This window comes from Andrena cerasifolii, chromosome 2, assembly GCF_050908995.1.
Source record: "Andrena cerasifolii isolate SP2316 chromosome 2, iyAndCera1_principal, whole genome shotgun sequence".
Classification (NCBI taxonomy): Eukaryota; Metazoa; Arthropoda; class Insecta; order Hymenoptera; family Andrenidae; genus Andrena; species Andrena cerasifolii.
This window is the reverse complement of record NC_135119.1, coordinates 10,318,577-10,339,557: the sequence shown is the minus strand read 5'-3', so window position 1 is coordinate 10,339,557 and position 20,981 is coordinate 10,318,577. Positions and strand designations below refer to the sequence as shown.

Here is a 20,981-nt window from a genome sequence, read left to right as displayed (position 1 = left end):
AGTTTATACTTATAACATTTTATTAGAATTCAAATCTCTCGCTTGGTACAATTATATAGTTAGCGATATATATTATACAAAAGTACATCAATTTTGTTATATACAGACACTTCAAATACACGTACATGCGGTTGTACAGATGCGGTGTGGAAATATGATTTGGTCATTGAATCAACATACATACTTTTAAATCTTGTACAAGTTACATCAACATCGGAAGTTTACTTTTGTTTCGCCCCTACCGCGTAACAGTCATAGTTAAACATTTCATAAGATCAACATTGTACAAAATAGTTCTCCGGTTTTATGAATATACATAGGCAAGTAAGACTGTTAAAATATTCTGCGAATATATATTTCGTTGTTTTTCTAGGCCGATAAATATGAGATTCTGTTTTAAAAAAAAAGAATCATTCTTGTATGGCGATAAGGTAACAGCGGCGTATTAAATTAACTCGTTCAAATGAATATCTAAATATCAAAGATACAAACATCCTCCACGTCTACTTCTACTTCTAATAATACAATAAATTAAACATATCATGCGCCAAAGAACTCGATTACTTCAGGCACATAATTCATAGGATAATTGACAGGTTGCTTTTCCAAGAAGAATGTTAAATGACATAAATACAAAATCCAATTACTCGGTAAGGGAACTGAAACTGATTTTCCCTTCATTTTAAGCACGCAAGTTTAAAGAATGGTACATGAGCTTTTTTCACGAAAGGGATTAGACTTCTGTGATGAGAAACCGACCAAGAGACAATCTTCCTGCTCGTGCTCCGTGATGTATTTCATGATGTCCTCTACGGCTTTGCTCACCATGATCCGTTTCATAGCAGCTTCGCGACGCAGCTGCTCCGTAATGTGACGCTGTTGTTGCAGATTCGTAATCACCATATCCATAACAGTTGCGGGTAACGAAATTCTGTCAAATGCTTGTGACAAACAAAGTACTCTCTTTAGATTCCTCTCAATCATTACGTTCTTATTTATTACTTTTAGAAGTTTCGAAAGTGTGCGACTTAACTCACCGAATTTACACTAACAATAACTTCCGTTACTGTACTATATTTGAATCCTAATAATTTATTACAATTTATTAATACCGTCTCCCCACGTCTCCCCGATGATTCCTAAATTTTATCAATGTTTTCTCATAGCAAGCCTATCCCTTAAGGCAGCATCGCATGAAGCCGATATTTCCCTATGCGAAGTTACGGTAGCTTCTGGGCGTATTCCACTTACGCCCAAATCGCCCGTGAATTTCATTAGGGTAGGTTTCCTTATACGCGACTGGTCGCACCGTCAAGAATTTCAAAGTCGATTTTCTCGGAAATGAAACGAAATATCAAAAAATTTTATTCTTTTTTTCTCGACTTATTTACTTGTTATAAGTCGAATCGGAACAAACCTATCATTTGTTCATGGATGCGTTCAGCACACTCAAAAATCTAGTAAGATCTAATGATTTCCCTAGATTTTAATCGCGTCGACTAATGAACGTGCAACTTTAGAGTAAAATGTAGTAAGATCACTCAACAGTTGAGTCTGCTGAACCCACCCCATGATTTGATGAGTTTAATGAAGATCGAGGCACGAAACAAAAGAGTGAAATATTTGTCTAGGGAAATTCGTTCCGCTGCACACTGAAGGTGTCGCTTCAGTGACCGATTCTGAAGAAAGATCTCGACTCTACCATTTTTTACGGAAAATTGAAGCGGTGTATCAACTGTGAATCGCACGTGAAGAGAAAGCTCTTTCAATTTCGAGAAAAACATGGCTTTACACGTACCGAAAGCGCCGGGTATGGCCCAAATGCTGAAAGACGGAGCCCGCGTAAGTTTCAGACATCATCGATAAAATTCCGCGAGGCTCGTTATACATGCCTTCGAACCATGTTACTGGACCATGACTAACTAATGTTTTCTCGCCCAAAGGGATGGGATACAATGTTCCATGACACGTTACCTTTTATAGGCATAATATGAACAACCCACGTACAAAGTCTTATACCACGTTAAAAGCTGCGTTATTTTTTAACAAGCTACGCTCCTTTAATCCCCTTACTCCTCAAATTATTCGCAGCCGGTTTTTAGTCTACAAATTGTCAGTTCAATGCATGCAACTTTGAAATGGAGTTGAGTAAAATTTGCAATGAAAGGATTTGGGGTATCAGAGTCTTTCAGACAAAAATATTATTCCCACCTCCTATAAGTTGAATATTTCTGAATACCCGAATTTGTATTCACAAATGATCGTATAATTTTCACTCACAACTTTTGCCTGCACATGTCCAGCTCTTTAGAATTGTATGGTATTGATTTCAACTATTCATTTTCCGATGAACTTTGAGCAGAAAGCGTTTGTATGCATTTATAGCACGAGTCTTGGGGTCAATAATCCCACTGCTTTGATCTTTCTAATTGCTACCAATTAGAAGCTTCCCCGATTACTAGAATTCAGTCTACCTGGTAACCACAAGTTTTTTGTTTTCCGATCAGTATTTCTCAGGTTTGGAGGAAGCAGTTTATAGGAACATAACAGCATGCAAGCAATTTGCACAAACCGTCCGAACAGCCTATGGTCCCAATGGCATGAATAAGATGGTCATCAATCATATCGAGAAATTATTTGTTACTAATGACGCGGCCACCATTATCAACGAGCTGGAGGTTGAACATCCAGCGGCCAAATTATTGGTCTTAGCATCGAAGATGCAAGAGGCGGAAGTTGGAGACGGAACAAATTTTGTTATAATCTTCGCTGGAGCACTTCTCGAAGCTGCGGAGGAACTGCTCCGTTTGGTAAAATTTTTAAGCATTACCACAGGCGAGGTGTAAGACGGATGTAACATCCTGTGGGAGTTCGTGTTGCTATTCACTTTGTGAAACTTTCATGTGACTGGGATATTCAAATCAGCAGTGTTGCAAATGGAATTCAAGCCTTTGGGGACCAAAATTCCAGTTTGCAGCTTTGTTCTGCTTTCTTCGGAAGCCAAATTTTGGTTTGCAACTTTGTTACGGCTGAAAGTTTGTCCGCCTCTCTTGGACTTGTATGTAAAGCTTCCGAATCATGCGACAACAATTTCCATTGAATGTTTGGTTTATCCTAAACCTCGCCTGTGACATAATCACTGACATTTTCCATTATTACCAAAAACCGAAACGTAACGAGTATAAAAATATCCTCTGCAACAGGGAATTACTACGTCTGAAATAGTCGAAGGATACGAAGCTTCGCTGAAGAAAGCATTGCAAATATTACCAACATTAATTTGCTACGAAATAAAAGATTATCGAGATGAGAAGCAAGTAAAAGTTGGAATTAAAACCGCCATTATGAGCAAACAGTATGGAAACGAAGACGCTCTCACTTCCCTCGTCACCCGAGCTTGCGTGTCCATTTTACCTGAGAAAACGACTTTCAACGTAGACAATGTACGCGTCTGCAAAATCCTTGGATGCGGGCTCTCGAGCTCCGAAGTTGTGCAGGGAATGGTATTCAAAAGGCAAGTGGAGGGGGACGTATCGAAGAAGGAAAACGCAAAAATTGCTGTCTATACCTGTGCCGTGGACGTCACGCAAACGGAAACAAAAGGGACAGTTTTAATAAAGTCCGCGGACGAGCTGATGAAATTCTCCCGCGGGGAGGAATCCTTGTTAGAGAGTCAAATAAAATCAATCGCTGACAGCGGAGCGTCTGTGATTGTATCTGGTGGAAAGTTTGGCGACATGACTTTACATTACATGAACAAGTATAGTTTAATGGCTGTTCGTATACCCAGCAAGTTCGACGTTAGAAGATTGTGCAAAACTGTTGGCGCTACTGCGCTTCCTAAATTGGTAAATAACTCGTTTCTACGATAATATTTTCTAACATTAACGAGTTGATAATTTTAATTGATAATTTCTGTTTCAAGGTCCCACCTTCGAAAGAAGAGTTGGGTTACGCGGATTCGGTGTGCATCAATGAAGTAGGCGACACCATGGTAGTGAAATTCTCAATAGACAGCACCGACAGCCGAGTCAGTACTGTGATCATTAGGGGATCCACTGAAAATTACATGGATGATATTGAGCGTGCTATCGATGACGGTGTCAATACGTTCAAAGGAATAACAAGGAACGGACAATTCGTCCCTGGCGCAGGTGCCACTGAAATCGAACTAGCTTCGCAACTGGCTACGTACGCAGACACCCTGCCCGGCCTAGACCAGTACGCGGCACGTAGATTTGCAACCGCCTTGGAAATATTCCCAAAAACCTTGGCGGAAAACAGTGGAAGCCAAGCTAATGAGCTGATATCGAAACTTTACGCTGCGCATAAGGAGGGCAAGAAGAATCACGGCTTCGATATTGATGTACGTATACATTTACCTGCAATTATTAGGTTTCGCCAAATTTTTTATCTTAATAACGGAATGTTCATTTACAGAACAAAGGCGCAGCTCTCATCGACACGGTCGAAGCTGAAATCTTCGATTTGTTCCTGACGAAACAGTGGGCCCTGCAGTACGCTGTTGGTGTCGCGTGTACTGTTCTCAAGGTCGATCAAATCATTATGGCAAAACGCGCCGGAGGTCCGAAAGTACCAAGCGGAGGTGTTCGTGACGATGACGATTGATAATCGCAATCACGTTATTCACCAACTTTTGCGTTTAGTTTACGATGTTACATTACGTCAGCTTTCAGTGCATTAAACTTGTCGCGCAGGAACGGCATTTGTAAAAATGTTGAGATATCCACTTTCGTATAATATACGATGTTACACAGCTTTACATTTTTTAACGAAAACATACTAGCCGTACACAAAATTGATTTGTACGTTATTTTATATTGCTTCTAAAACATAATTGCACTTAATAATTCTCCTGTATTTAATAAAATTCTAATTATAACACATTGGTATTTTTCCTTACTTCCACTGCTACTGTGTAAGATATTTTGTAAGTTAGAGGATTTAGTTTTGAAACAGATACTCGGTAAATAGAGCTAACTGAACGAAGATTAGATGTAACGAATCTTTAACACGTACTTCCAATTACTTAATACTAGATTTCAATCTTCAGACAGCGAATGGTTTGATAAAAGTTCCGCGTCACTCCAGGAAATTCCTAATTTTTTTTTGATCCTGTGTAATCGAGGTTAGTCTGATGCTTGTTGATACCATGGCCAATATTGATAATAATTGATAGAAATCTTAAGTAGTAAAAAAGGAAGATTCTTGTAACTGTATTGGCATGTATAGAAAGATAGAATAATTATAAAGTTTTGTAAGCTGAAGTATATCTATTTGTATTTGATAACAGAATAATTCTTATCTACTATTTCCTCTTATAAGTGGAGTTATATAATGCTACAATACCATAAATATTATACCAGTCAGTGGTCACAGTTGCGATTCTGTTCCAGGAGAAGAAGCAAATATGAGTCTAAAGTTTGCCGCTAATTTGTCCTTTATGTTTACGGAGGCACCGACCATCATTGAAAGATACAAATTAGCGAAAGACGCTGGGTTTAAAGCAGTGGAAAGCGGATTCCCTCTTGGCTATTCTAGTAAGGAAGTATTGGAAGCTAAAAAGAATGCAGGCGTTGAACAAATTCTCATAAATGTATTCACAGGTATTTAAGAATTATGTCTGACAGAGATCAATACAAACGATGGCTTCGTCGATTATGAATATTTATAAGCGTATTACTTCAATAGGTGATGTGTCGAAAGGGGAATTGGGATTTGCAGCGATACCCGGGGAGGAAGACAACTTCAAGAAGAGTATTGATTTAACGATAGAGTACGCGAAAGCTTTAAACTGCAAAAGGTAATAGGGTCATGTACACCGATGAATCATACAATGTTACTCAAATTCTCCCCTTAATGTCTTTCAACAGGATTCATGTAATGTCGGGCAAGGTCAGCGAGGCAACATCTACCAACGACGATGTTTATGAAAAGAATCTTTCGTACGCTGCTGAAAAGTTTCAAAAGGAAGGGATTGTTGGTCTCATCGAACCTATCAATAACATAGCAGTGCCAAATTATTATATGAATAGCTTTCAGAAAGGTAATCATTCGTAATGTCACAAAACAAAGATTCGGTAAAATAAGTAACGCTCGTTATTGCTAACATACAACGTTCTGTGCAGGTTTAAGTGTAGTAAAGAAGATAAACAGTCCAAGCTTGAAGCTGCTATTTGATATCTTTCATCTGCAATACATTTGTGGCAATATTACAGACAACATCAAAGAACTTTTACCTTACATAGGTATACGCCGTCTTTAACGCATAAATGTAGAGGTTTAGGTAATTAATTTCTTCTATGATTTATAGGTCACGTGCAAGTAGCTCAAGTTCCAGACAGACACGAGCCTGATACCCCGGGAGAAATAGATTATAAATACGTTCTTTCCACCCTGGAGAAAGAAGGTTACAGCGGCTATGTTGGTTTGGAGTATCGCCCAAAATCAAGTTCGGTAAAAGGATTAAGTTGGGTGGAGAAATTCGGCTATAAATTGTAGAAATGATCTTTTTATTTCTCATCGTCGCCTACGGGTAGAATACTGAAATCTGCATAAAGCTACATACATGTTCTTTACACAATTTTTATTACAAATATCATGTACATAAGAAAGCGGAAAATAAACAAAATTTCGTTTCGTATTTAATATTTGTAATTAATAATAATGCATTAATTAGTCCTCAGCTTTTGATTTACACCGAACACAATACCACTATGAAAATGCAAGGCTTGGTCAATTTTAAACACACCGATATATATTAGAATTACACAAACTATATGCTAGTTCTGTTACATAATCCTCTCATAAATAAAATAGATTATTCGCGTTTCCGTTAAAAAATAACTTAATTCGAAATAAAGTAACTTTTAAATACAAAATACGTTGTGGCAGAAGTTTACTGTATTAAAAGACGAAACTCGGCAACAATATGCTGAAATATATAACTAAATACTGAAATCATTAGTGATCGAAGTATCAGACAGGTAAAGAAGAAGAAATACTTTTATTTTAATAAATATGAAAGCAATGCTTTTAAAGTCCGTAATTATATTAACCTTTTCAGGCCATTAAACTGTACGCATTCTTTTACTTTCGATATGCATGAAATATATATGTTGTACAGTTTAATAGGATTTTTCTTAATGTCCTATTATCCCGACAATTATATTAAAATATTAATAATTTTCTGAAAACAATATTCTATTATCTTCCAATAGCCCTAGTTCTTTATTGTACATATTATTAAATTCATGGCAATAGTTTCTTTCAGTTATAACAGTTTACATTTATCATCATATCTGTTCTCCACTCCCTAAATTCCAAAGATATAAATTTTTAACAGCAATGCAGCATAATAATTAAATACGCTATCGTACGCAATAATAACTGTACTGTTAATAATGTCACACATACACGAAATGTCAAAAGTTTTGGGCAAATTACTTTGCATTTCCATCATCAGTAATATATAGAATACATAGAAGAAAATTCGAATTGTATAATAGTTGTGAAGGTGGTCTCAACATCAACCCTTCGCATTTATCATTGGATAATTGAATCCAAAAAGGAATTTGAACGGTAAGTATCGAACTATGTATAAGCCGATCTACATAGAGACGAACTGGTTCAATTTGCAACTCATTAACGAGATCAACACAGTAGCGTTGCAAATTTTTTTTTTGAACGAGCAGCTTAATCCCAATGAAATGTCATAAATGCAAAAGATTCATATAAAGACTGCAAAACCAAATTGTGTTAGTAACAAAGATATGTTCGTAATGAAGGTGAAGAAACTTTAAACTCTTGCGTCATACTACTTCGGTTGCAGTCACCAGTGGTTCGTTGGCATCTGCAGTAGGACCTATCACAGCAGTGCTGTAAAATATTTAAGAAGCATCTAATTAGCTTTAGGATCACCAATTTCAATTGACTATAGAGATTTGTTATATACACATTTATAGAGTTTCCAAAATTATTGAAGTTATCTGGCATAAAAGTACAAAGAATTATAAAAGGCTCTAAAGAAACAATGATTTAGATTGTCGCGCTTTAGGGGCGCAAAGAAATGAAGCGTGAAATGTTAGTTTCTGTAACCCTTTAAAACAGAAATAGCATGCAACGACACAGCGCACAATTTCCCTATCTACGATTACCGAAATTGCTTGCGTGTAAGTCAAATCGAGCAACTTTCTTCTTGGTACACTGCTCGCAAAGAATTCTACTGCGTCTGAAATTAACTTTACGCATCGGGCGCAATGTCTTTCAGTTACTTCGCATTCACACCATTTCCAAGTAGTCCAAACGTGTTATTATAGGGTCATTCCATGCGAAGTCGAACACTTATCGGAGTAACATTTCAGATTTAGGTGACACTTGGATATGTTGTAGTCTTTAGGGATATATAAATATATCTCGACGAATTTTTCAGAATGTCAAAAATTGTTGATCTTACAGCTCTTTGAAATATAGCGTTAATTTTTTTTTCAAAAAATTATAACTGTTGAACTAACAAACTGATGGAAGTGAGCTTTTGGGTGCTTACGACGAAGACATAAAAGTATCCAATAAAAATTATTTCACTGAAAAAAATTTTTTTTTGACCATTTATTTTGCAATTCTTCTAAACGACTGCCATGCTTTGATAGCAGGGCACTATTTAAAATTTTGAAAAATAAGGATATAGTCCTATTTTTCCTCTTTACGGACCCGTTTTCAGAAATACAGACACATTAAAATTGGCCAAATGAAAATTAATTGAACGTGCGTCAATATTTCACCTAAACCTGAAATGTTACTCCGAAAAGTGTCCGATTTCGCATGGAAAGACCCTATAGAATCAGAATGTTAATACAATTAATGAACTTTGATAAACTTCGCATCTTGTACGTTGATTCTTTAACTGGCGCTTCGTTTAAACTACGTTGTCGCTTTCAATTTATTACAACGAAGGAAGTTCATCAATGTCAACAGTTTTCAATGGGACATCAAAACGTAATCGAAGGTGTATCTGACATTACCCAGTGCCAAGAGCCAATATTGTAGCTTCTTCTACCAAAGTCAACCGATCAATGGTGGACCTGCAGCCAAAAACTAGACTTAAGCATTGAATCGAGTACATACGTGATGCATTCACAGAAGCATTAAGCTGTAATTTAAAATAGTTAAAGAGTGATACACTCGAAGCGTAATAAAATTCTGGAAAATATAATACATCGGCTGCCATGCTTTTCCATTAATTAACAAGCAATAATAAGCGATTAGACTTGTGTTAGTATTAATTTTATTAGTACTACCTTCGAACATACAATTACAAGTGTACTAAATATCCACGTATTAATCTGACCCGACAGAACATGCGTATCTAAAGAAATAATTCTACACTGATGCATAGTATTTGTAGAGAAAGCGTTAATATAGAAAGAAGTTTTATGTACCACAAATACATAGAACGTTTCAACTTTACCATTTTATTTATTTTATTTTTTTTATTACAGCTCTGTTCAGTAATAGACAGTAGTATTTCGCGTGTGTCTCATACATGGTATTTTATATGTATATCTCCTGTACATTAGCAAATACATAAGTAAGGAACGTAACATTGTCCACTGACATATATCGTATATAATCCTTGTGCATTTAGGCGTCTACCTATTTTACTTATTATACAAATTACGCGTTTGTACCAAGCACTATAAAAAATGTACACCGATTACCAGGTAATTATTTATTTATAAGTACGCAGCCATCCCCTGACTGCTACGTTAAAGCACTGTCTTAGCGGCACTGACTCGTTCTCATCGAGAAACGAATAGTAGACTCTTTATCGGTTAATAGTCCGACGATCAGAATTATATTAATGGATAAAGAATACTGTGCGCGATATATAAATGCAAAATTATACTATACTTGTATAATATACCCCTCCCTTCAATCACTATACAGTTTCATTAAATCAATGTGAACAGCATACAATAAAGTGTTTAGTAAGTACACTTAACGCGCATTTGTGATATTTAAAATACTCTAAAATGAGCGCTACCTTCCGTCGAATGATGCGATGATTATTTGTAAGGAAAGAAAAGACGATTAAGGATGTCGGTTCATACAAGTGTGTATGTTCTCTATGAATGTAACGTAGGAAATGATTGTAGCTAATGTGGGGTTCGTACTAGGGATACTGTAACATGAATCTGGCTAATGCACGTAGACTATCGTACTGCCTCGACATACTGATTCAGACTATACAATACCTGCTTGGGACCCATAGGGAGGTGGAGAGTCAAGCTCGGTCTCATCACCCCACTGTTGGGTAGTATGTCCCAATAGAGTATGCGTGTCTTCATTGCACAGCCGTTCAGGAAAGTTTACCCCATCGCCAAAACTGTAACCCACACCCTACCTTCTACTTGATGTAATCCCATTTCTACTCAGAGGTAGCGTAACTACTTATCTCTGAAAAGCCTACATAAGCTACAAAGTGTCTCGAGCTTGGAATTTTTGTACGTTTCCCTGATTCGTCCCTAATTCATCCTCATAATGCCCCACGCATTACGATTGACATTAAAGCATAGTTACGCCACATCTAATAATTCAATAAGTATCGATCTGTAAGAACCAAATGCACAATACCTCCAAAAATTGCAAGGAATTTATACCGAGTAAATATCATTTCATTAATGCACGATATGATGCATCTACGAAGAATGCATGCACTTTTAAATATCGATTTAAAAAAAATATAGCTAATACCTATTTCAAAGTCCGGCTCAATTACTGATTATCTGCAGATTAAATACAAGGGTACAGATTTAATCTTATCGTACACAGAGATGTAAATATTTTCAGTAATTGTAAGTGTCGTTGGTCATGGTACGCGGCTAGTACCATTTGAAATAAGAGCGCGCGGAGGGAATTAAAACTGTAACGAGATTTTGTAATTGTTCTCCGAGATATCGCGAGTCTTCCCATCAGAATTTTAGCATCGTTCGCTACCATAGTCGTCAATAAAACTGCAAAGCACGCATTTCAACGATCAACAGACAGCAAGTGTTAAATACGCACAGCTACGGTGACCCCGAGTTATAATTTCATTAGTATTACGTTACCACAAAATAAGTATCAATGTTAGTAAGAAACAAACACACTTTATAACAGCTGTTCCTTTTGCTACAGTTGTAAGTTAGGAAAGGAATGAGAACGCAATAGAAATAAACAGTCGCATGCATCCAGGAAGCGATTTGTATGCGTCTTCATTACTCTGGAACTCTGTATAAAATAAACAGTAAATGAGAATCCTTTGGAAATGAAAGAAAGATGGCCTTCTTCGAATGAAATGGAGTAACAGATGAATCTAGAGGAAAAGAAAATATGAAGAAAATGTTTCGTTTTGAAAAGCATTCGGAATGCCGGATCGGTCTGCTCGCGTAATTTAAATATGAACTGCCTTTCAATCAATGATACTAATGAGTTCCATAGTAAAGTTTTATATGCAACTATCATTACATACGGCACTTGAAATTTCTATAATGCTGACCTGTTTCGAGTACTGCCCATGGAGTCGTATGTATTGGGTGTGCCCTGATGCTGAGCGCGCACTGGATAGGTGACACCATTTCCAAGACTAGAACACATTCAACGCACCCATCGCGATTTAACAGTAATTCAATTGCTACCGTATTAATGTACTTATCTCTGAAGAAATCAAACATAAACTAACACGACATAATCGATCAGAATGTAGAATTCTGCTCCGACTCAGTGATTCTATTAACGAGTCTGATTTTTAAGGCAGTTTATACAATTTGTATGCAAAGTAATACACATAAACTTTTTCATTTCCACCATTTTCTTCACTTTTATATCTCGCCTATGAAACGATAACTTACTTTCTCATGAAACCGTGCTACAATGTCTACTCGATTCGAAGTGCGCACATAAAAAAAGAAAAGAAGAATACAATACGATAGGTGATACTACAGGCTGAAATACGTCCATGTTACTTCTAAATATTGATTCTCTATGCACGGTCACATTTAATATTCGAACGTGCTAACTTTCTCTGCGGTATGCAACACTTAATATCCATAAGTTCACAGTAACTTCTACGTTACACGATGTATGCATAAGTGTACGTATAACAATGTACACATGCCGTTTCACGTAGTAAATAAGCATGAACTGTAAACGCTTAAACGACTGCGGTAAATACATTAAATCCTTTACGTTCGTATATTGTGCAAATGGTTCACAGTCTTATTGTAAGAGGAACTGTATTGTATTATCGAAGTAGAAGCATTATGTTAAAGAATACGAAGCGTTCGAATCGCTTCCATTAGCTTACCTAGTAAAAACAGGAAGGAACCATAGTTTAGGATTATCGCCGAATACTTCTTGGAAATTATTGTACTTTCCAAGGCTAAAACCATCCTTGTCCTTTCCTGTGCGGAACATGGGTGGTGTAAACGCCTCTACAAATACATTACGCCGTATGATGTAAATGGTCTCGGATGTTAGACGATAAACGAATCAAATGTTCATATAGAAATGGTTTTAATTACCTAACGTAGACCTATTATGTATAACGAGATAGCAATGATAGAAGAAAAGGGAATTTAGGCTGACAGCGAACATCAGTGCCACAAAGAATAAGAACAGCAGCTGATATTTACCCATTCCATCCAATTCTGACTATGCAGTAAATATTCATATTATTGTAAGTGTAAACAAGCGGCGTGCACAGCAATCTTATAATAGACGACAACGTATAATTGTAAACTATACGTCGATTCGTAGCTAATTTGCTACTGCGGCTAATTCAAGTATACGAGGATTGTACTTACTTTCCACAGACGAATAAAGAATTCTAAAGATGTAGCGGTAATGAATATACAGTAAAGAAGAGCGTACGCCAGAAACAGCAAGAAAAATTTATAGTTGTGAAAGCCTACGCAGTTGTTTACCCACGGGCAATGATGATCCATCTTTAAGACGCATGTACTGCACACGCTACAGTGGTGCGCGCGATCTGGCTTAATCAACTGACATTTCTCGCAGAAGCGTATTACTGGAACAAGTGATTTCTATGAAATCTACACGCCCTCCGTGATCCGCGAACGATGGATAATCGACGAGCACTCTACCTCCTTTTAAAGTACGATTCGTCACTGGAAGATCTTGCGCAAATCTTTCTAATATTTGCCTCTGGCTCTCTTCTGTCTCAGCTTTGTGAAACTTCTCTATTTCTAGGTCCGGTATTCTAAACTATATGGAATAACGCATCGTTAATACACTATGTTTGTATTTATTTCACGATTACTACGTGGATTAGATTCTTACCTTGTTTGGTATTTCTAATAAGTCTGTGAAGACAGTTTGCCAATAGGACCACAAAAATAATAGAAACAAGACGTGATAGAAAAACAAGTAAAAGGCTGGTAACAAAACAAAAAATTATTAACACCAATTTAATACTATTTAGTATTATTTAATGATATTTAGAAAAAATATATGTACCTTTCTGAACATAATTATCTATCGTATCTGAAAGAAGGAAAAGTGAAACTATTAGCACATGTAAACAAGCGAAAAGAGATATTAATTGTACAAGACATTCTATACTTAGCGATGCAACCAGGAAATTAATTCTACGTGTTTTATGCATAGCCTTACGTTGAAAATTATAATACCTCTAAATTATACGCTTTGGAGTATAATTCGGAGCAAATTAAATTCTCTTTGAACACAGTCGAGTGCTGTTTTCATTAAAATCAAGAATTCAAGTAGAGCTACGCCACACACTCTCGCCTAGACCATATCCGTAAAATATTACAGAGGTGTTCGCGAAACGAGCTACCATTCCCCGCCATGCGTTTGCGGGAATACTTTTCAACCAAGCGTACTGCATATGCGGGGAAATGAAACAATAGTAATGATGCATCTAGCGCATAAACAAAGTGACATGTGTTTTTTTTAATGTGACTAAGACACTTACAAAAACATAGCTGCACCACATAAGTGTAATAGGACCACATAACAATGGTGAGGATGAAAATAACGGGGATCCATTTCACGGCCTTCACGAACCACCAACAAGAGCCCTCTTGCTTTCCCATTCTGTTTACCGTGCTACAGACAAACATGTGTACACAATACCGCCGTTCACGTGCACGTTACTTTTCCCACGGCCAGACCGATGCACCATTGCAGACGCGTTGCACGGAGCGCGAGCACGCAGTCGGAGGTTCTCGCGGAGCGAGAAACCATCGTACGATAAACAGGCGAGCGTTATCTTGTTATCGCTTCCCTTCTGTCACGGGCATTACAAGTATCGACGCCTATGCGAAAGCCCAAGAGACGCGAATCGCTCGCGACGAGCCTGATCGATCCTTTATTTCAAATTTCGCTGTACGCGCGCCACGAATTAAGAAACCAAACGCGTGCTGGCATCGTTCGCGTTTCAGTTAACAAACGTACACTTCGCGGCAAAGCTGAGAGATTGAGGAGTTGAGCTGCCACTTCGTTTATTCCTTACTATTGAGGTACCGAACGTGGCAGTATCAGAGGATTCGCTTAGCGCGAGATACTGGTATTACCATTGTCGCGTTAAACAAACATCGATAACCACTTTCCTACTTGCCCGATGTTAGTTACTAAACGTGAAAAAATTCGTTGCGCACACCTATATAGGACTGCCGATTCAGTGGTTCCGGGTGCTTTGGTTCCAGAATGGGATACGTGACTGGAATCAGTGGAATGTGGAACTAGTGAACCTCTAGGGAGTGATCGGAACAACGTGTATCGTCGCTGATTGGTTGCCGCGATTTTGGAGCAAAAGCGGAAGTGGACAGAGAAAGAAACCGTAAAAAAGAAAGAGACAGAAATACTGATAGAAAGAGACAGAAATACTGACAGAAAGAGAGAGAGAAATACTGATAGAAAGAGATAGATATGTATATTTCCGGTTTTGCTCCGAGATGGCTGCGATTATATCGATCACTCCCTATGTGGAACGGGTGTTGGTTGCCTGGTTTAGGGCATAGTTTACAATCACGCAGTGTGTGCAGCCCATGGACAAAGAGGAGATATAATAAGAGGCGTCACTCCGGGCGGAACCTTTGAAGTCCTTACTTGACCTTGGCATTTAAATTGGTTGTCTATTCGAGCGGGATATTCAAATCGACTAAATGTACCTTACCGCAATTTTCTGATTATTGCCGAAGTTTACCGTGGTTTACCGATCATTGCCGAATGGGCATTTAAATTGGCTGTCTTAGTGATTTCCCCAGATTATTTCTGTCCTTGTCGAGTGACGCCTCTTATTATATCTCCTCTTTGCTTTGACGCCGACTTGCTTGCGAAGGAATTAATTACTGACTTTCCTTACTTTAATTTTGCTTGGTGAAAATTTATATTGGTATTTTGAACTTTTCTCTTTATTAAGGCATTTTTTCGGGTTGAAAATGTTAATTTTTCATATTTTTTTAATTGAAATAAAAATACACGTTTTTGTCCCAATTACCATGCCCTGAAAAATGCGTTATCCCTATTCCCGTGCCCTTTTTTGAATAACGTTCCCGCGGTTAGGTTATGTCTTTGAACTTTGAACTGTTCAAAACATTTTTTTCTCTACGAAAGGTGTTTTTATGTAATTTTAAAATGACCTTTTCATTACAAAAACAAAATATGCAAATATAAATTTCTGTTCACCCGTTCTGAGAAACGAAAGTAAGATTAGATTTAGCAGTTACATTGGGAGCCAGAGAGATTCGAGGGGCACGGTAATAGGGACAAGCGTTAAATTCCTGTCTCAATTACCGGATTCACTTTAAAAATACGAAAACGTTTCAAAAGTGCTCATTTCGTTATTTTTTCATAAAATTTGAACTTTTTATGATATAATAAATACTTTACATAAGTGAAAATCATGATAATTATCAATTTATTCACTTCTGTAAAGTACGTGTTCCTTACCGTTTCCGGTAAGGATTTGGGTAAATCCATCGAAATCTTTATACGCATTTTTGAATTTTTTTTACTATACTTAATTTTTTTTACTTTACTATAATTGATTAAAAATGCAACCTTCTCGTTTGTAACACATACATTAATAGTTTAACTTAATTTAAAAAAATTCTTTACTTCTTTATTTATTGCGAGTTTTTTTGTACGGCTTCTTTAAGTATAAATGCACGGTAATTGGGACATCTATCCTAGATTGTGAATGAAAAAAGAGTGTATTAATCTCGTTACCTAAAGGATCGTTTGAATAAAGTATTTAACATTACGATTTCACGGTACTGCAATGAACACGAGCCAACAATAATTTCACTTTATTACTCCCTTAAAATATACATTCATTTGAGTAAAGCTCTATCATTCGTAATAAAGAATTTATTCAATTATGACTAGATTACAAAATTGTGAAATTTGTGCTTCCACTATGCGCGCGCAGCTGAAAAAATATCATCGCACATATCTTTGGTTATTTATCATGTTAGATATATAGTTTCCTTTATTACACTTGTTATTTACAGGCATCATAAAATAGAAAAATTCTCGCTAGTTTAGCATCTTTCCCTTGCGCTCTAAATGTTGTAACGATAGAGCAGGTACGATATAATTTTATAGATTTTTCAAACTGGATACGCAACGCTGTAAGAATTACTATGTTCCAACGTACCATAGAAACTTGAGGAAATCTTATGCTCCGATGCTCCTCGCATTTGTAGTTCGTTACGTTCGTTGCATTAGTATACGTATCCAATAATAGAAAGCAACGATGGCTACCGATTAATACTGAATATAACATAATAAATTCATAATAATACTCAATACATTAGGCATACGCATAATTTTAAGTTCCAGATGCTAATTATTAGATTAATCATTCTAAAAAAGGTTCTAGGCTTTAGGAACTAAGCCCCTTGTGCTTTCTCTTTATTCTTGCGTATGGACCTATCTCAGGGTCCATAACAAAATCATACAGCACAGAGACCCAAGAGTTATGCTGTGGTAAATTGTCATAAAATTCGGAGGCTATTCGTTTCACCTACAAGAAGCATAGACATAATGTTATTCTAAGCAAAATGGAGTAAGTGGAATAAATCGCTTTTCAACGAATGAGACTGTTAAAATTGATTGGCTCTTGCCTCTGGTAGCCTGGAACCAGGAACCGCTGGAAAATCATGATGTTCGTTATGATATCCAACGTTAAATGTAATCCAATTTAATGGACCATAGTAACTATACGTCTCAAAGCCTTTCTTATACATGTAATGTTCCGATATAAAATGCCCAGCTACAGGATGTAAACCCATTGCCATTGCAGATCCACAAAGCAAATAAACTAATACTTTTCCACCTAAATAATTGCATTGAAAATAAAAATATAGCATTAAAGTAAAATACTACAATCGTTAACAAGTCACCGCTGTATAAGTACATCCCTTCTTTGAACGATAAATTAAGAGACGAGGCCTACCTAGAACGGTCAAAACAACATGCTTCTTTGGGAATTTTATTTTTTGAAAAATCGGTAAACTTTTATTATTAAAGATTAGTCTATTGGAAAGAGTATATCTTACAGATATTTCAGTATTTTTTGTGGTAAAAAGTATTGAAAGGTTTGCGAGTTATAGGTGATGCCCGAGACGGCCTTTTTTTTAGGTGCTTGGCGGTGACTACCGTAGCTCGATGCAGGATCATCCAAAATTGAAAATTCGAATTTTTTTAAATAATATATGAAATTATCTAGGCGCTATCGGGCCCGATTTTGGAAAAATTATTTTGGGACAAAATAGCAACTGTGCAAAGTTGAAGCATCGATAATTGGCAAAAAATCGATCGTTTTTTCGAGTGTAAAAAAATCTAGACAAAAAAAAGGAAACGCTCCCGATAGTACTTAGATTTTTAACCCTAAAATAGGCTTGCAAGGCCTCGAGTAAATCAGTTCATTAATTTTCGAGTTATGTATGTCACCAACTTTGGAAACATGATTTTGATGACGTGTTTAAAGTTTTGAATCTGAGCGCTACACCAAGGAACACCTACCTACTTACACGCATATAACTTTATCAGTTTTGGTCGGATTAACTTGACACTTTCAGGGAATATTTTCAAGATGTACTTCAAGAATATATGAAAATCAAAAGATCGATTTTTCGAAAATTTCTAGATAGGCCTCCCCCTTAATGTTCCGTTACTTATAAAACCGATATTAAACAATAATTTCGTTCAACATAAAGACTCACCTAGGAAGTACCAAACCAACCCATCGAAAATGAGTTGTATCACTAAATTTATAAACTCCAATAGCGTCGGTGCCAATGGATAGACTATCAGAGGTCTAAATGCATAGAAAAACGGCTGTAAACCTATCCAACAAAATTTCCCCAATGTCGTGCAAAATAATTTTGCTTCTAGTAACGTTGGTAAATCAGTATCTAATGCTTCGTCCCCTTGATACTGTAAATTGTTTGTTGTAATAACCAGCTTATTTAAAATATAATTCACGAGCAAGTAATCTTTCATTTGTACTTACACGGTGATGCACAAGGTGATACTTCTTAAAACTAACAGACACTGGTAAACCTATAGGTAAATTGGCAAAATACCCGAATAACCTGTTCGCCATGGGCCTGGCATGTCCAAAGGCAAGATTATGCGCTATTTCGTGTATCGCTATAAACATACCAGCAGTAAATTTAATTAGTCCTAATATTCAACATCGAAGCAATAAAATTTAATATTAAATTGTGCATTTGGAACTATAAGACACTAATAAATAAATTCCGTTACAAGCACTTAAAGGGTCTCCCAATGAGTCATATCTAATGCGTAAGTAATATACTCCACAGATAAGAATTGATAATTGATTTCACTGGAAATGATGCGTCAGTACTAGCAGACTCTGATAAGGGTCTGTGTAAAATAGTTTCTCAGGCACTATTATACGAATGCGTTTCACATTGGAATAGCTTATACATACCTAGCATAAGGGAATGATTTATAACACCTCCGAAGCAGTATGCTACGAGGAACAGCATCGGATAACTTAAGTCTTTTACGAAGAACATGGATATAAATTGGATTAACACCATCCCTGTGACTATCCATTTAAACATTGGATCGTATCCGAAGAGTTTCTTTATCTGTGGATATTTGCCTGAAAAGAAAGCCATTTCACTAACAAGATACATAAGCCGACACGTGATATTCATAATAAAATCATCGAGGAAAGAATTCTTAATCAGTCTACATAAATTAGATACTGCATGGCAATTGAAACTGCTTTTGCGGTTATCGACTGGTATCACTCTACCTCGTCATTTTATTAATAATTGATAGAAAAAATATCTAAGGTCACGGATAGATTGAAGAAGCTTTGAAGGACATGTGTGCCATTTAATATTCATACTTAATATTATTTTTCGTCGTGACGCATGCGGCTCTTCCGTGTAAACCCACTCGAAATCGGTCCTCGACACATGTTGACCCATCTTCGCCGTGAAGAAACTTTCTACCCGGCTTTGTTAAACGCGCGCACACCGGGCGACTCCTGCCCGACCAACAATCGCGAATTGCATTTGTATTAGCTAACACTAGCAACTATACAGTACACACAGAGATCAAATATCGTTCATAACCGGCAGAATCAACAATCAGTCGTATTAATCGGCAACCCAGCTCAATCGCTGATTACAGCGCGATCTACCCTACGAAAAAATCATCCGCGTGACTGAACTTGTAACTTGCAGTGTTTGGAGGGAGTTGGCTCCAATGATGGAGGGGGAAACACCTACAGGAGCGGTGGTAATGTGTGCGTGATGTTGCGGGGCCGGCTGGGAATTCTAACTTTTTGAGGGAATTTCAATGTAGTCCGATGTTCGTGAAAACCAAAAGGGTTCTGCTCGCAAATCGTGCGAAGTTGATTGGACAAGACAATTTGTAACGAATAACTTTGAACGAAATAAAGATTATTGAACTGAACTAAATTTAATTATTGAATATTAACCAGAACTATTAAGAAACGAACGGAGATATTTAAAGATTGATCAAAGGTTCGGCTTTATTATAACACGTCCGTGCTTTTACAACGTCGGTGATGAATTGCGAGGCGAAGAAACAGGCTTCTTTGTACGTTCGTTCCTCTTTTTTAAATTAATACATTGTTTTCGAGCGATAAGGAAGGAGGCGAAAACAAATTTCAAATGTAATAAACTTCATGCTTAACTCTTTAAAGTTCGAACTTCGCGCTCCAAGAACTGACGCCAGCGCCAAGCCAGCCAAATGGCGCCAACGCGAACCGACACCATGGCCAACCAGCGTCACCGGGAAATATGTTATCGACGCTGGTTGGCCGCGGCGTCACCAATCGTGACGTCTCACGTACAATCGGCTCAAACGATTTGGCCGGTCAAGATACGATTGTATTCGAGCTTCCTAGGGTATATCTCGCTGTAAGAACTTAGGTCAACAAAATTTCTGCATAAATCATGTGATCATAGTTAAAGAAAAGACAAACAAAAATATAACAAATTACAAATTCTCGCTGCGAATAATTTGTATGCATTGATAGAATACTTTTTCTTATCTGGCTTTCGAAAGTTTCGAATCCCCGAAACTCAAAACCGCCTTGCGTTTCTAGGTTTCGACGCTTCGAGAAACTTATCCCGAATTATCAGTGTAAAAGTGGAAGAAATTTGTAGACGGAAGTGAGAAATTGAAACGAGTCCATTACCGGCTGAACAGCTAAGTGCATAGAACCTTGGGTCATAGATGGGAGTGCCGTTTTTCGTAGCATTTTTCGGGACGCAATAGTGGGGTTGACAGGAATTATCACAAATTATCTGAAATAATCTCAAGGCACTGTCAATTATCTCGTTGAAAAGGTATACCCAGAACATGCGAGAACGAGCCGTTAGTTGTAGCCTTCTAGCGGTAAGCTTCAGAAGCTCCAC

The 20,981-nt window shown here is 37.1% G+C and overlaps 5 protein-coding genes across 14 annotated transcripts; 2 read left to right on the top strand and 3 right to left on the bottom strand.

Annotated features, from left to right (window-relative positions):
* Nucleotides 1-2: 2 nt before the first annotated feature.
* Ggamma1 (guanine nucleotide-binding protein subunit gamma-1) lies at nt 3-1,198 on the bottom strand. Of its 2 annotated transcripts, none has more exons than XM_076830146.1 (2): nt 1,038-1,198; nt 3-941 (listed from the first exon to the last, which is right to left on the bottom strand). In XM_076830146.1, the coding sequence occupies exon 2, from the start codon at nt 907-909 to the stop codon at nt 697-699; it is 213 nt and encodes a 70-aa protein (XP_076686261.1). In that variant the 5' UTR covers nt 910-941; nt 1,038-1,198; the 3' UTR covers nt 3-696. The 2 variants fall into 2 exon arrangements, with proteins under 2 accessions (XP_076686261.1, XP_076686262.1); XM_076830147.1 differs by having other exon boundaries at nt 3-963; nt 1,038-1,193.
* Nucleotides 1,199-1,683: 485 nt separating this feature from the next.
* Cct8 (chaperonin containing TCP1 subunit 8) lies at nt 1,684-4,905 on the top strand. Its single transcript, XM_076807362.1, has 5 exons — nt 1,684-1,842; nt 2,508-2,810; nt 3,204-3,848; nt 3,926-4,366; nt 4,441-4,905. Exons 1-5 carry the CDS (start codon nt 1,783-1,785, stop codon nt 4,627-4,629), a joined length of 1,638 nt encoding a protein of 545 aa, XP_076663477.1. The 5' UTR covers nt 1,684-1,782; the 3' UTR covers nt 4,630-4,905.
* Nucleotides 4,906-5,028: 123 nt separating this feature from the next.
* On the top strand, nt 5,029-6,664 carry Gip (hydroxypyruvate isomerase-like protein Gip). Its single transcript, XM_076807372.1, has 6 exons — nt 5,029-5,149; nt 5,418-5,627; nt 5,713-5,824; nt 5,895-6,067; nt 6,150-6,269; nt 6,335-6,664. Exons 2-6 carry the CDS (start codon nt 5,432-5,434, stop codon nt 6,520-6,522), a joined length of 789 nt encoding a protein of 262 aa, XP_076663487.1. The 5' UTR covers nt 5,029-5,149; nt 5,418-5,431; the 3' UTR covers nt 6,523-6,664.
* On the bottom strand, nt 6,591-14,739 carry LOC143366340 (palmitoyltransferase ZDHHC2). 9 transcript variants are annotated; one of them, XM_076807365.1, is made up of 11 exons: nt 14,015-14,738; nt 13,537-13,563; nt 13,360-13,454; nt 13,164-13,284; nt 12,864-13,087; nt 12,582-12,711; nt 12,365-12,491; nt 11,558-11,644; nt 10,275-10,405; nt 9,042-9,101; nt 6,591-7,899 (listed from the first exon to the last, which is right to left on the bottom strand). In XM_076807365.1, the coding sequence occupies exons 1-10, from the start codon at nt 14,160-14,162 to the stop codon at nt 9,082-9,084; spliced, it is 1,110 nt and encodes a 369-aa protein (XP_076663480.1). In that variant the 5' UTR covers nt 14,163-14,738; the 3' UTR covers nt 6,591-7,899; nt 9,042-9,081. The 9 variants fall into 9 exon arrangements, 8 of the variants coding, with proteins under 8 accessions (XP_076663480.1, XP_076663481.1, XP_076663482.1 ...); XM_076807366.1 differs by lacking the exon at nt 10,275-10,405 and having other exon boundaries at nt 14,015-14,737; XM_076807367.1 differs by lacking the exon at nt 11,558-11,644 and having other exon boundaries at nt 14,015-14,737.
* Nucleotides 14,740-16,329: 1,590 nt separating this feature from the next.
* On the bottom strand, nt 16,330-19,726 carry Ifc (delta4-sphingolipid-FADS-like protein ifc). Its single transcript, XM_076830543.1, has 6 exons — nt 19,439-19,726; nt 19,010-19,186; nt 18,563-18,702; nt 18,273-18,486; nt 17,172-17,383; nt 16,330-17,071 (listed from the first exon to the last, which is right to left on the bottom strand). Exons 1-6 carry the CDS (start codon nt 19,518-19,520, stop codon nt 16,931-16,933), a joined length of 966 nt encoding a protein of 321 aa, XP_076686658.1. The 5' UTR covers nt 19,521-19,726; the 3' UTR covers nt 16,330-16,930.
* Nucleotides 19,727-20,981: the final 1,255 nt, after the last annotated feature.

What these genes read in the sequence shown, in the direction of transcription:
- Ggamma1 (XM_076830146.1), bottom strand. Translation starts at nt 909, where the DNA reads ATGGATATGGTGATTACGAATCTGCAACAACAGCGTCACATTACGGAG.
- Cct8 (XM_076807362.1), top strand. Translation starts at nt 1,783, where the DNA reads ATGGCTTTACACGTACCGAAAGCGCCGGGTATGGCCCAAATGCTGAAA. An exon ending in TGCTGAAAGACGGAGCCCGC is followed by an intron (nt 1,843 to 2,507) that starts GTAAGTTTCAGA and finishes TTTTCCGATCAG; the next exon opens with TATTTCTCAGGTTTGGAGGA. An exon ending in CGGAGGAACTGCTCCGTTTG is followed by an intron (nt 2,811 to 3,203) that starts GTAAAATTTTTA and finishes CCTCTGCAACAG; the next exon opens with GGAATTACTACGTCTGAAAT.
- Gip (XM_076807372.1), top strand. Translation starts at nt 5,432, where the DNA reads ATGAGTCTAAAGTTTGCCGCTAATTTGTCCTTTATGTTTACGGAGGCA. An exon ending in TCTCATAAATGTATTCACAG is followed by an intron (nt 5,628 to 5,712) that starts GTATTTAAGAAT and finishes TTACTTCAATAG; the next exon opens with GTGATGTGTCGAAAGGGGAA. An exon ending in TATGAATAGCTTTCAGAAAG is followed by an intron (nt 6,068 to 6,149) that starts GTAATCATTCGT and finishes CGTTCTGTGCAG; the next exon opens with GTTTAAGTGTAGTAAAGAAG.
- LOC143366340 (XM_076807364.1), bottom strand. Translation starts at nt 14,162, where the DNA reads ATGTTTGTCTGTAGCACGGTAAACAGAATGGGAAAGCAAGAGGGCTCT. An exon ending in TGTGGTGCAGCTATGTTTTT is followed by an intron (nt 13,564 to 14,014) that starts GTAAGTGTCTTA and finishes TCCTTCTTTCAG; the next exon opens with ATACGATAGATAATTATGTT. An exon ending in AGATAATTATGTTCAGAAAG is followed by an intron (nt 13,455 to 13,536) that starts GTACATATATTT and finishes TTTTGTTACCAG; the next exon opens with CCTTTTACTTGTTTTTCTAT.
- Ifc (XM_076830543.1), bottom strand. Translation starts at nt 19,520, where the DNA reads ATGGGTCAACATGTGTCGAGGACCGATTTCGAGTGGGTTTACACGGAA. An exon ending in GTTGGTTTGGTACTTCCTAG is followed by an intron (nt 17,384 to 18,272) that starts GTGAGTCTTTAT and finishes GCAATTATTTAG; the next exon opens with GTGGAAAAGTATTAGTTTAT. An exon ending in CTGGTTCCAGGCTACCAGAG is followed by an intron (nt 17,072 to 17,171) that starts GCAAGAGCCAAT and finishes TGCTTCTTGTAG; the next exon opens with GTGAAACGAATAGCCTCCGA.